We start from the raw sequence: 14,422 nt of genomic DNA, 5'->3' as shown, positions 1-14,422 counted from the left end.
AATTCAAACTGGAGTTAAGGTCCTTATGATCTTATTAAGGAAGTGAACACTTCTTTTAGAGAAAGAAAATAGTTCAGAGCCTGTGGGATGAAGAATGATTTGTGTGATGAATGTAGATTCTTCGTCAATATATAAGTCATTAATCTAGACTTGTATTTATTTTAAAACTGGTGAAGCATTTGGAACCTGTTCTTGTGTTTTACCTTTATAGGCTTACCACCCAAGATCTCAGAAAGCGAAACTCGGGATTTGTTTGGTGAGTTGGCTTTACTTGTCTTTTTATATTTTAGTGTGTGTTCATCTTCAAAATTTCAAGAGTCTCATTTAAAACTGCACTACCTCATATTGCTGTTCAACAATAAAGGAAATTACTTTTCCTATTTGTCATTTTGTTTGTAGAATGGTGTGTTTTTTTAAAATCATTTTTATGATAGTTAACCATGATGTTACTTACAATTTTTGACTGCCCTCTGTAATGACTGTCCCTTCTGACCAATGCCCTAACTGCAGCCAATGGAGAAGACAATTGCTCTTTAGTCCACTCAACAACTGATGCAGATGGACTCTCAGTCAGCATCTGCTGCTGCTGATAGTTTACCTGATATTGGAAAGTTCCAAAAGGATTGAAAATGTGAAGTATGTTCTTAATAATGTTCCATACTAAAAAGCAGCACTTAAAATGCTGACTATGAATCAGTCTAGAAGTGACTTGAACTGGCTGATGGACACCTCATGTCATTTGGAATTTGAGAAACTAGTCTTTCTCACAATTGTGCAAATGAAAAGTTGATGATTTCAGTGATAAAATGATCATTGAAAACTAATGATTCCAACACACACACAGAACTAGCTTGTAGTAATGTAACAAAACAAATCTGATATGAGTTAATAGTGTCCATAAATTGTACAAACTTGTATCTTCTACTGTCTTGCCACTGAAACAGAACACGACCTGCAGCCCCCCCCAACCCCACCCCAGCAAAAACTGATAGCCACAAAGGTTCTGGATCAAGATAGGCTCTGAATAATGTTTACTAGTTTCTTGTGTCCCAGAATAGCAGAAATTAAGCTTCCTGCTGCTTATCTTTCCAGCTGGTTTTCAGTTGCAGTCAGAATTAGAACTTACCAGTGGTTTGAAAACTAGGGAGCCTGATAGTTTACCATTTCTTTGGCATTTGCACCTTGCCAATACTGTTCCAATCGCAATAGCTCCAAAATAAAGGTGGCCCTTTACATCTGTAACTCAGGATAATCTGTGATGTGAATAAAGATGGTAGAGGGTAGAAAGTCTTTTTTTATTGGCCAATGTCTGAGTAACAAGGAACGATCCTTCAAACGATCTGTGGACTTTGAATTTGTGTTTTGCTGTTCCCTTTGTGTTTTGCAGGGAGCTGTTGAAATTTCATATCACATTTTAAGCTTGATTCTAAGGGACCACTGGGGTTGTGGAAATGAAATTTTCACCAGCCAGTGAAATCCCATTGCTGACATTTTGCAACAAAGCAGAAAGTATCTATGAGAATGTGACATACAATATAAATGAATCACCCTGAGCATTAGTTTAATAAACTTTATTTGTTTACTGGGGCAGTCATAAAGGCCAACAACTAAAAGAGCAACATCTATGTTTTGTCAATTTCCCTGGATAGTTTAACACTGGCTCTGAGATCTTTTCACACTCACTGCAGTTCTTGTGGGTGCCACTTGGTGGGAGTAGAAATCCAGGTCTGATCATTGACACGAAGCAACATTTTGGATCATATTAAACCTATTTTGATAGATGTTTTGAAGTCTTCTGTGCACATCTATTTAGGAACTTCTGCTCTGGCAATGTTGATAACTCACTTGTTGGCCCAGCTCTTTAATAGCACATTAAGGAATTCTCTTGGTACATATGGTTTTGATCCTTACATTTGAGTTCCAGATAACCATGTGTGACTGTATCCTAACATCTTTTGTCAGTTAGGCAAGACCAATAGCAAGAAGCTTTAAGCAGATAAGGTACATAATTTTAATCAGTTACATTCCAGTTATGTTTTTACATGGACCTAAACATCTTGAAGCCCTAGTTGTGGGCATCTGCACTTGCTCTATCAAGACTTGGTTAAGCAGGTGTGTCCATTGAAAAATTACAACACCAAGGTCATTCAGCCCTTCATGCCTGTGCTAGCTGAATAAACTAGCCAACCATCCTAATCCCTCCGACCTAGTCTGTAGCCTTGCAGGTTCCAGTGCTTCAGGTGCAGACCCAGGATTCTTTTCAATGAGTAGATGATTTTCCCCCTCAGTCACCAAACTGGGCAGAAAATGCTAGACACTGACCACCTGTTGAGTGAAAATGTTTTTCTTCATGGCACTTTTAATCCTTCCACCAGTCACCTTAAATCTGTGGTCCTGGACAATTAACCTATGGACTAGGGGAAAATGATCTCCACTGCTCGCTCTATCTGACCCCCTCATTATCTTGTATACCTTATTGAAGTAGGAGAAAGTGAGGACTGCAGATGCTGGAGACCGAGTTGAAAAGTGTGGTGCTGGAAAAACACAGCGGGCCAGGCAGCATCCGAGGAGCAAGAGAATCTACGTTTCGGGCATAAGCCCTTCTTCAGGAATGAGGCTGGTGTGCCAAGCGGGCTGAGATAAAAGGTAGGGGGAGGGGAGCTGGGAATACGATAGGTGGAAGGAGGTGAGGGTGAGGTGATAGGCTGGAGAGGAGGTGGGGGGCGGAGAGGTTGGGAAGAAGATTGTAGGTCAAGAGGGCGGTGCTGAATCCGGGAGTTGGGACTGAGATAAGATTGGGGGAGGGGAAATGAGGAAGCTGGAGAAATCTACATTCATCCCGTGTGGTTAGAGGGTTCCTAGTCGGAAGATGAGGCACTCTTCCTCCAGGTGTCATGTATCTAGGGTCTGGCGATGGAGGAGGCCAAGGACCTGCATGTCCTTGGCGGAGTGGGAGGGGGAGTTGAAGTGTTCAGCCACGGGGCGGTTGGGTTTGGTGCGGGTGTCCCAGAGGTGTTCCCTGAAACGTTCCGCACGTAGGCGGTCTGTCTCCCCAATGTAAAGGAGACCACATTGGGTGCAGCGGATATAGCACATCAATCTCTGCCCCCTCCCCCCTCCCCCCCCCCGACCATCTCTGCCCCCCCCCGACCATCTCTGCCCCCCCCGACCATCTCCACCCCACACCCCCGTGACCATCTCTGACCCCCCGCGACCATCTCTGGCCCCTCACGACAAACCCTGTCCCAGCTCCAGCCCCACCTCATTTTCACCATCCCTCCAGACCTTCCCCTCTCTGAGGATGGACGATCAGTCCTCAGCAGAGGCCTCACCCTCATCTCCCTACGCTACCGGATCAATGAGTCCAACACGCAGCTAGACATCGAACAATTCTTCCGCCACCTTCTTCAACCCAGGATTCTCGCCCACCTTCTGACGACCCCTTCTCCCACCTCCAACACACCCCATCCACCTGGACACACCGTGCTGGCCTCTTACCCACCCTCGATCTCTTCATATTCAACTGCCGCCATGACATTGACCACCTCAACCTGTCCACCCCTCTCACCCACTCCAACCTCTCACCCTCACAACGTGCAGCCCTCCACTTCCTCCATTCCAACCCCAACCTCACCATCAAACAGGCAGACAAGGGACAAGGGAGGCACAGTGGTAGTTTGGCGCACTGATCTTTACACCGCTGAAGCTAGACGCCAACTCGCGGACACCCCCTCCTACTGCCCCCTTGACCATGACCCCACCTCCCACCACCAAACCATCTCCCAGACCATCCATAACCTTATCACCTCAGGGGATCTCCTATCCACCGCCTCCAACCTCATAGTCCCACAACTCGACCCCACCCGTTTCTACCTCCTGCCCAAAATCCAAACCCGACTGCCCCAGCCGACCCATTGTCTCAGCCTGCTCGTGCCCCACCGAACCTATCTCTGCATACCTTGACACCATCCTGTCCCCCTTAGTCCAAGAACTCCCCACCTACGTTCGGGACACCACCTATGCCCTCCACCTCCTCCATGATTTTCGCTACCCCGGCCCCCAACACGTTATCTTCACGATGGACATCCAGACCCTATACACTTCCATCCACTATCACTAAGGCCTCCAGGCCCTCCACTGCTTCCTCTCCCGCCGACCCAACCAGTACCCTTCCACTGACACCCTCCTTCGACTGACTGAACTGGTCCTCACTCTGAGCAACTTCTCTTTCCAATCCTCCCATTTCCTCCAAACCAAAGGAGTAGCCATGGGCACCCGCATGGGCCCCAGCTATGCCTGCCTCTTCGTCGGATATGTGGAACAGTCCATCTTCCGCAGTTACGCTGGCACCACCCCCCACCTTTTCCTCCGCTACATCGATGATTGTATTGGCGCTACCTCGTGCTCCCACGAGGAGCTTGGACAGTTCATCCACTTTACTAACACCTTCCACTCCGACCTCAAATTTACCTGAACCATCTCGGACTCCTCCCTCCCCTTCCTAGACCTCTCCATTTCTATCTTGGGCGACCGACTCAACACAGACATTTACTATAAACTGACCGATTCCCATAGCTACCTAGACTACACCTCCTCCCACCCTGCCCCCTGTAAACACGCCATCCCATATTCCCAATTCCTTCGCCTCTGCTGCATCTGATCCCAGGAGGACCAATTCCACTACCGAACAACCCAAATGGCCTCCTTCTTCAAAGACAGCAATTTCCCCTCCGACGTGGTCGATGATGCTCTCCACCGCATCTCTTCCACTTCCTGCACCTCCGCCCTTGAACCCCACCCCTCCAATCGCCACCAGGACAGAACCCCACTGGTCTTCACCTTCCACCCCACCAACCTCCGGATATGTCGTATCATCCTCCATCATTTCCGCCACCTCCAAACAGACCCCACCACCAGGGGTTTATTCCACTCCCCACCCCTATCAGCGTTCCGGAGAGACTACTCCCTCATCTGGTCCACACTCCCCACCAACCCAACCTCCATTCCCGGCACCTTCCCCTGCAACCGCAAGAAGTGCAAAACTTGCGCTCACACCTCCCCCTTCACTTCCCTCCAAGGTCCCAAGGGATCCTTCCATATCCATCGCAAATTCACCTGCACCTCCACACACATCATTTACTGTATCTGCTGCATCCGATGTGGTCTCCTCTACATTGGGGAGACGGGCCGCCTATTTGCGGAACGTTTCAGGGAACACCTCTGGGCCATCCGCACCAACCAACCCAACCGCCCCGTGGCTGAACACTTTAACTCCCCCTCCCACTCCGCCACATGCAGGTCCTTGGCCTCCTCCATCGCCAGACCCTGGCCACACAATGCCTGGAGGAAGAGCGCCTCATCTTCCGCCTAGGAACCCTCCAATCACACAGGATGAATGTAGATTTCTCCAGCTTCCTCATTTCCCCTCCCCCCCACCTTATCTAGTCCCACACCCCGGATTCAGCACCGCCGTCTTGATCTGCAATCTTCTTCCTGACCTCTCCGCGCCCCTCTCCCACCTATCACCCTCACCTCCTTCCACCTATTGTATTCCCAGGGCCCCTCCCCCAAATTCCCTCTCCCCCCCCCCCCCCCCCCCCCCCCCCCCCCCCCCACCTTTTTATCTCAGCCGGCTTAACACACCAGCCTCATTCCTGGAGAAGGGCTTATGTCCAAAACGTCAATTCTCCTGCTCCTCGGATGCTGCCTGGCCTGCTGTGTTTTTCCAGCACCACACTTTTCAACTCTACTGAGATGAAATGAAAAGGAGCTGAGATGAAAAGCAGAATCTCCAAGGATTCTGTGGATTACTGCCAGAGCTATGGGCAAGCTGGCATAGGATAAATAAAGTCAGAGTTAATGTGTGGCTCAAAGATTTGGTGTGAGAGGATGGGGTTCACTTCATGGGCCAATGTCATCAGGACTCCGATAGAAAGAGTGGGTGAGATGGGCTTCACACGAACAATGCTGGAACCAGTGTCCTTGCAAATTGAATAATTAAAACTATAGAGAGGGCTTTAAACTAAATAGGTTCAGTCAGTAGGTGGTTCTGGAGAAAGGATAATGTAAACCTCCAAAACAAAAGGATTTGGCAGTATTGGAGGGCAGCTATTTAGATAATGGGACAGAGTGTACAAACTTTTTTTAATGCAGCAAGTAAGGTCCAAGATGATTAAAATGGTAAAACAGCAAAAAAGAATGGCTTCCATGTAGTATGCAGAACAAAACAAAAACAAAATAATAGCACAAATAGAAATGTATGGTTTAGCCAAATGGAGATATGATTACAAGGAGAACAAAGTTGGGAACCAAATATTCAGCCTCTGTGACTTTTCAAAAGGGTAGACTAAAGGAAAGTTCAGTGGGGTAGCTTCATTAGTATGGGATGGAATAAGTACGATAGGAAGAACTGATCTTGGATTGGAAGATGCACTATACATACATATGTTTGGATGGAGGTAGGAAATAACAACAATGGGAATAAAACTTTTCTATAGGCCTAGTAACAGTAGCTATATTGTAGGACAGACAATAAATGTTGAGATAATGAGGCCATGATCTCTTGGGGAAACAGGGTCCATAACATGGTAGAATTTGGCTTTCAGTTTGATAATGAGAAATGTGGGTCAGAAACAAATGTGCTAAACTTTTTTTTTAAAAAAAGGAAATTACAATGGAAAGAGGACTTAGTTGCATAGAGTGAACTTGAAAGAGAATTTAGCAGAAAGAATGGTTGATTAGCAGTGGCAGACATTCAAGAAAATAGTTCATGGCTCACAACGAAGATGTATTCTGGTGAGGGCATGGTTAACCAAGGAAGGTACAAATAGTATCAAATTAAAAGTATAAAACATAGAATATGGCAAATCTTGTAAATCAGAGGAGTGGGAAAGCAACAAAAGGTGACCAAAACATAATGGAGAGGGAAATAAATGATCAGGATAAATTTGCGAATGATATAAAAATGGACAGTAAGGGCTACTGTAGACACATTAACAAAGGAACACCAGATCCAAGGGAATTTAAGCCCATAGGAAAATGATGCTGGTGAAATAATAGAGAACCAGGGAACAGCAGTGGAGTTGAATAATTACTTTACATCAGTTTTCATGGTAGACGACATTAATAGCACTCCAAAAATATGAAATAACCAAGGTGCCCAAAGGGAAGGCATATGAAATAAGCACGATGGCTGTCACAGGACGAAAGTGTAGTAGAGAAACCAATGGGTCTAAAGGCTGGTACATGCCCTGAACCTGATTGATTTCATCCTAGGAAATCAAAGCAAATAGCTACGTGGATAGTGGATGCATTGTTGCAATTTTCCAACAACCTTTAGATTCTGGCAATGGTCCAGATTATTAGAAAACTGCCAATGTTACACATTTCTTCAAACAGGGGTGGAGTCAAAAAAAATGTAACTGTAGCCCAGCTTAATATCTGTCATTGCGATAATGTTAATTACGAAGGATGTTGAAACAGAATATTTAAAATGCATAGGGGCGGCACGGTGGCTCAGTGGTTCTCACAGCACCAGGGTCCCAGGTTTGATTCCAGGCTTGGGTGACTGTCTGTGTGGAGTTTGCACATTCTCCCCGTATCTGCGTGAGTTTCCTCCAGGTGCTCTGGTTTCCTCTCATAGTCCAAAGATGTGCAGGTCAGGTGAATTGGCCATGCCAAAATTGTCCATAGTGTTAGGTGCATTAGTCGGAGGGAAATGGGTCTGGGTGGGTTACTCTTCAGAGGGTTGGTGTGGACTGGTTGGGCTAAAGGGCCTGTTTCCCCACACTGTGGGGAATCTAATCTAATAGTCAAGCAGAGTCAATATGGTTTCATGAAGGGGAAATAATATCTGTTAAATTTATTAGAATTGTTTTGAAGAGGTAACAAACAAAACAGATAACAAAATCAAAGACCCCTCCCACCCCAGTTATATTCTCTTACATTTTCTTCCATCAGGCAGAAGATACAAATATTTGAAAACACATACCAACAAACTCAAGAACAGCTTCTTCCCCACTATTATCAGATTTATGCATGGATCTCTCCTATATGAGAGTTGATCTTTCTCCGCACCTTCTCTGTCGCATTAACACTCTATTCTGCATTCTATTCAATTAGCCTGATATACTTAAGTAAGGATTTATTTGTCTGGATAGCACACACAATGAAACTTTCACGGTAAATGTGACAAAAATAAATCAAATCAAAAGATTTGAAGGGGAACCAGTGGATGTAATATATTTGGATTTCAAAAGATATTAGATAATGCATACGACTACTTAATGGTGTCGTAGGTGGTATCATAGTATGAATAGAGGATTGGTTAACTAACATACAGTTGGGATAAAGGAGGTGTTTTCATGTTGACAACGTATACATAGTGGAGTGCCACAGAAATCATGCTAGGTCCACAATTAATTATTTGAATGACTATTATTACCAAGTCTGGAGATGAAATAAAAACAGGAGGAAATGCAAGTGGCGCAGATGACACGAAAATAGGTAGGCAAAAAGTGGCAAGTTTATCATAGAGTCAACAGAGAGATGCGAATAGGTTAACTGAGTGTGGAAAAATCTGACAGTTAGTATATAATGTGGAAAAATGTGACGCTATGCACTTTGGCAAGAAGACTTTAGTATTGTTTAAATGGAGAAAGACTATAGAAAGCTGCGGCACAGAAGGATTTGAGGGTTAGTGGCACACCTCCAAACACAAGGTATTTTCAAGTTGCTTTTCTAAACAGAACCTCTCTGCCTCATATCTGCTGATCATCTAGTGCTTTGTGAAAGCATAACCAATAATGAGAATATCCTTAATAAACTTTAAAAAGGAAGCTACCGTGTGTTGGTGAGTATTTGGTTTGCAGTTTCAGTCTGTTCAAATAGACAGTTAACTAATGTGAATCTTCATAAGCAGTTAGGAATACCCATCAGTATTAAAGCTTGTAATCACTGGTATCATCTTTCTTTTATAGGCCATGCCTGCAACATTCATTTGCTGGACTCAACTGACAAATTGATTGGGAAGCAAAAGTTGTTCGGTCTAGAAGGCTTCATTGAGGAAGTTCATCTCATTACATTGAAATCAGATTCTTCCTGAATATTTATGTAATAACATTGTATTTTTGCTCATTTGAATTCTTCCAATGTTCAAAATAGCTGCAGTTTCATGAGTTTCTTCATAGAATGAGGTAATTCACTCTGTGGCACTGTTATTGGTAAGCTCTCTTCAACCGTATGATTTTTAAATCAAGGGAATTCCTGCACTTGATTTTTTTCTTTCTAGTGGTAGAACACTGATTTTCATTTTTGTTAAAGCAGGGACTGTCCTTAAGTATTCTGTAATCACATTTTGTAAATTTAAAAAGCATCTTAAATTTCTCTTGATAACTCAAGGATGTGTTTCACTGCAACTGACTGATTAATTAACCAGAGCTAGACTGATCTTCACCTATATTTCATAATTCAAAGCCAAGCCTTTGCACACATACTTAACTATCATTTCCATATCCTAGAAGTAATAGCAATTTCCAATATCATGAAGGATTTCTCTGTGACACGCACATCCATGTCAAATGATGTACACGAGGGATAGCTGAACTGAACTTGAAACATTAACTCTGCTTAGTTGCTAGACATGATAGGTATCTCCAGCACTTCCTGTCTTTGTTTCAGATCTCCAGTATCCATAGTTCTTCATTTTATTTAAATGATAGCATATGCCTTTCAACTTTTTCAAAATGGTGTTGTCTGTTTCTCTCAGTTAAATGACATAAAAACTGTTAAGAGATGCATCACTGTGTATTTCCCAGCATCACAGTCATTCATGGTTACACATGCCATGAAGCCACAAATATTTTTTTTTGCTGAGTAAACTCAGAAAATAATTCCTTGCCAATGTTTTGATGAGTACATTAAAATAATTCAGCCTCTGCAACAATTTCAGAAACATCAAACCATTTTGTAGACAGCTTTGTAATAGACATCAAACAAATGGTGCAATTTGTTTTTTTATTTAATATCTAAATTAGATTTTTTTAAAGTCAGCAATTACTTATCTGTTTAACAACTTTTTGTGCAAAGTAATTTTAATCAAAAGAACAAAATAATCATGCATTTTACCATGACAAATTTTGAACTACAATAAATGTATTGATAAGAAAAGTGGACTCATTTAGGTGTCAAAACATTTCTTTTACAGTTGACAGAAGATCTGTAAGCCAGAGGCTATTTCAGAGTTTGCATCCATGACAGGGAGAAAATGTTTAAATATTACAATGCAAAGATCACCATGTTGAGTTTTCAGAGAATGCAGCATGCAGACACTTTCCTGATGGGAATTTCAATGGACTGCACTTCCTGGATTCTAATCTTGGAGTCTGAGGTTTTCATGTGGTATACCACTTAAATGCAAAATGTGGTCTCTCTATGCCAATGTTGACTCATTTGTACCAAGCACTGTTCTAATTCTTATGGTGGAGTTAGCAGTGAAGTTTTTTTTAAACACAAGGATTTTGTCTTTGTTAAATATAACACTGAACAGTGTTTAGTAACAAACCATTTCGTTTAGAGTAGACTTGTGAATGTGGCCAATATTAGAAATGAAATGAATAAACTTTAGCACCTAACATTTTTAGAATTTTATATTAATACTTGATAATTTCACCTGAAGCAAAGGAGCACTTTATTTCTGAGGAAATTTTAACAGATTTCAGTCCATTTTTTCGAAAGCTTCTAGTTCAAAGCAATGTTTTTTTAAAAATGTTGTCATAATCAGTTTTATAAATATAAACTTTTTTCACTTTCAGGATTGGTCAGGTGAATCATTGATTTGTGCCAAAATAATGAAGCAAGCAATTCCATGGAACATTTCCCCTCTCTGGACAGAAATTCAAGCTGTTCCCTGTGGCACATTTGACCGGTGGGGAGCATTTAATAAAGGGGGAGGGTGGCAGATATAGACACCACCCCATTTAGGTCTATTAGAGGTAGGCCAGCACATCCATTAAATATCACTTTTTCTCTCTGAATCAAAATCTCACAATTGAATGTGAGAGATTTCTGGCACTATTTCCAACAATTCCTGATGAAGGACTTATGCCTGAAACATCAATTCGCCTGCTTCTCGGATGCTGCCTGACCTACTGTGCTTTTCCAGCATCTCTCACGTACTATTTCCAATAAGAACAGCAGACTTATTACTGGTGTCCTGACCAATATTTACCATTCAATCAGTGTCAAATAAACAGCCTAGCCCAAGTCTTCCATAGTCTGGAATAGCAACAGCCCACATATACAACATTACAAATCAGGACTCCACAGCGATCCCAACACAATGACCCTGCAGGAATTGCCCATGAAGTTTCAACGTGTAATGTTGTAATGGGCAACTCCCCAGCACCTTGGAACCTGAAAACTTAAATCCTCAGAGTTTGATATTTCTAAGGTTCCAACTTACTTTGATAGTTATCTCAGAACTATTTAACAGAAAGATCCTAGCTTAACACCCTTCTTCCAACTCCTTTCTTCCCCCCCAACTCAATTCATCCTTGACCCACCTATATCCTCCTCAATCTGCACCTTTCCCCTCCAAACCTATTAACCCTCAAACTCTATCTAACCAGAACCTGACCCAATCTCACCATTCAACTACTCCCTTGACTAATGCATGTCTCTGACTACACTCAACTCTTCCCTGCCATCCTCTGCTACACTCCAAAACCTATTACCTAACCCACCTGCCTTCCAACACAATCATCACCATATCCCGCTACCAGCCTTCCTGCTGACCACCTTGGCCACTTACACTCCTACATATTCAGACAACTGTTCTGGGACATGGAATTGTTACTTAATAGAACACGGTAACAACTGCCTTAGAAAGGGTTATAGCTTCTGCACACATTTTCAACACTGCTCCCACTGAGGTTTCCTGTGCTGAATGAGTTTGGGAGCATCCAATTTGTCTGGTCAGTGTCACAAAACAGGGATTCAGACACTGGCCAGAAGATGTGGGCCATCATCTAGTCATTGTGTTGTTACTTGTGAAGTGTGCAGTTTGGTAGCTGCAGCTCCTGTCTTACTAGAATGTCATTTCTTAAACGACTTATTCTAAGCTACTGGTTATAATGTGCTTTGGAACAAGGTGACAGCACAGAAACCAGCTGCCTGGATCTTTAACTCCGCTCACTCTTTGAAGGAGTAATTAACCCGCACCATTGCCCTGCACGTTTTCATTTTTAGATGAAATCTAAATGAGAGGGAGGTCGGTTTTCACACAGGGAGCTGGAGACGGATTCAGATTGTCACCTGAGAAGGGTAGTGCCTGGGGAAGGGGTCCGACAGGGCAGGCTGCAGCTCATTCCGGGCTGAGCCGGTGACCAGATGCCGCCGGCCCCTCGCCCCCGTGGTTGAGGAGACTGGACCCCCCCACCCGGGAGGTGGACCGGAGGCTGTGCCGGGGAGAGGAGCCCAGCCTCCCCGGGGAGAAGGGGGCGATGAGCAGCGCCGGCTCCGAGAGGCAGCAGCAGCAGCCCCGAGGCCTGATCAGGGAGATCGAGCTGCATGTGCTCGAGTGTAAGGTGTGCTTCGAGAGGTTCGGCAGCAACCCGGGCCGCCGGCCGTGCGGCCTACCGTGCGGCCACGCCGTGTGCTGGGCCTGCGCCTGGGCCTTGTCCCGCACCGGGACCGGGGGGCAGCTCGAGTGCCCGTTCTGCCGCTGGAGCGGGCCCGTGTCCCGGGCCGCTGACTGCCTCCCCCTGCTGCAGCTGGCCGAGCTGGTGTCCGCGGCGGCGGGGGCCGAGCCCCTCGGGCCCGGGCAGTGCCCGGCGGAGCTCAGCTCCGTGTTCGGGGGCTGGGGTGAGCTGCTCAACCCCCGGGGCCTGGCGGTCTGCTCTCACTCCGGGGCCCTGGCTGTGGTGCAGGACGGCGAGCAGTGGCTGCGGCTCCTGGAGCGGGGCGGGGACCCGCTGCCGGCTCCAGGCCCAGGCCCCGGGCCCAGTGCGGACGAGCCGCCCGTCTACCCGCTGGACGTGGCGGTGGCCGGGGGCGGGCGGCTGCTGGCGGTGACGGACGCCGGGGACAGGTCGGTGAAGGTGTTCGCCCGCGGGCCGGGCGGCCGCCTCCAGCTGCTGTTGACCGAAGGCGGGTTCGGCCTCCCCTGGGGCCTGGACAGCGGCTCGGACCCCGGGCGCTTGGCGCTGACCGACTGGGCCCAGGGCTCGCTGCTGCTGCTCGAGCTGCAGCCGCCCGGCGGGAGAGCGTCCCTCCGCCGGGAGAGGGTCTGCCGCGGGCTCTGCCACCCCCGGGAGGTGGCGGTCAGCCGGCACGACGGCTGCATCCACGTCGTGGAGCATCCCGGGCCCAGGCCTGGCGGCCGGCGCCTGAAAACCTTCAACAGCCGGGGCCAGCTGCTCCGGCAGGTGGACGGCCTGGGCCGGAGCCCCGGTGCCGGCCTCGGCATCTCCGGTATCGCGGTGGACGGTCAAGGCAACGTGCTGCTCGCCGACGGGGACAGCGGCACCGTGCTGCGGATGGGCGGCCCGGGCAAGCGGCAAGGCCGGAGCCTGATCGAGCGGGGCCTAGTCCGGCCTGTGGCCTTGGCCTGGGCTGATGGTCACACCCTGATGGTGCTGGACGCCGGAGATCACACCCTGAAAGTGTACACGGTCCATTAAAGACACCGCAATAAACATCCCATCACTGTCACTGCAAAACCTCCCAAACACAAAGCACTTTGCAACCTCGAGAAACACTGGGAATGAAATTCAACTTGGAACTTTTATCAGGGAGAGACCCAGGAGCTGCTCATGGAAATACTGTGATTCTGCATACTTTATAAAAAGAACAAACTTTGCTGGAATTCTAGCAACAAAAGTGAATTAAATTATGTCGTTTTAAATATTATTATATTATAACTTATACCCTTTAAAGATTATTATAAATTATGTCATTAGAAGACTGACAACTGTTAAGTGTAAGCTAATTTTTTTCTGATTAAACATAAAATATCCTTTACTCTGTTTGAATTTTTCTCTTTTTCAACTACTTAAAATATTTATGTGTTTTTTTCTCATTTCTCAAAAGAACCAGACTTTGGTGGTGTTATTGTATCAATTAACACAAAACAACCTCATCACATCCAGAAGTCCTAAAAAGACAATCAGATTACTTTAGAACCACAGTGGCTGTTATAGAGGCAAACACAGCAGTCCGACACTGAATAAGCAGCATACAGTATTCTTCTTATATTATTTGAAAAATATATCTAGTATTGAGTACAGGAGTTGAGAGGTCATGTTGTGGCTGTGCAGGACATTGGTTAGGCAACTGTTGGAATATCGTATGAAATTCTGGTCTCTTTCCTGTCGGAAAGATGTTGTGAAACTTGAAATGGTTCAGAAAAGATTTAGAAGGATGT

General features: G+C 45.6%; 2 protein-coding genes across 3 annotated transcripts in view; both read left to right on the top strand.

Moving 5' to 3' along the window:
- Positions 1-10,070, top strand: part of LOC132832198 (probable thiopurine S-methyltransferase) — a 43,034-nt gene extending 32,964 nt beyond the window's left edge. Inside the window, exons 9-10 of one of the 2 annotated variants that reach the window (XM_060849977.1) lie at positions 212-256; positions 8,979-10,070. In XM_060849977.1, the coding sequence (XP_060705960.1) occupies positions 212-256; positions 8,979-9,103 (170 nt within the window). In that variant the 3' untranslated portion in view covers positions 9,104-10,070. The remainder of the gene's footprint in view (positions 1-211; positions 257-8,978) is intronic. The other variant, XM_060849978.1, reaches the window with a different exon arrangement.
- Positions 10,071-12,195: 2,125 nt separating this feature from the next.
- Positions 12,196-13,974, top strand: LOC132832249 (E3 ubiquitin-protein ligase NHLRC1-like). Its single transcript, XM_060850080.1, has one exon. The coding sequence runs from the start codon at positions 12,501-12,503 to the stop codon at positions 13,677-13,679; it is 1,179 nt and encodes a 392-aa protein (XP_060706063.1). The 5' UTR covers positions 12,196-12,500; the 3' UTR covers positions 13,680-13,974.
- The last annotated feature ends 448 nt before the right edge of the window (positions 13,975-14,422 follow it).

This window comes from Hemiscyllium ocellatum, chromosome 34 (assembly GCF_020745735.1).
Source record: "Hemiscyllium ocellatum isolate sHemOce1 chromosome 34, sHemOce1.pat.X.cur, whole genome shotgun sequence".
In the NCBI taxonomy this organism is placed as follows: Eukaryota; Metazoa; Chordata; class Chondrichthyes; order Orectolobiformes; family Hemiscylliidae; genus Hemiscyllium; species Hemiscyllium ocellatum.
This window is presented reverse-complemented; position numbering and strand designations above follow the sequence as displayed.

Excerpts from the sequence above, each read along its gene's own strand:
- LOC132832249 (XM_060850080.1), top strand. The coding sequence starts at position 12,501 with ATGAGCAGCGCCGGCTCCGAGAGGCAGCAGCAGCAGCCCCGAGGCCTG.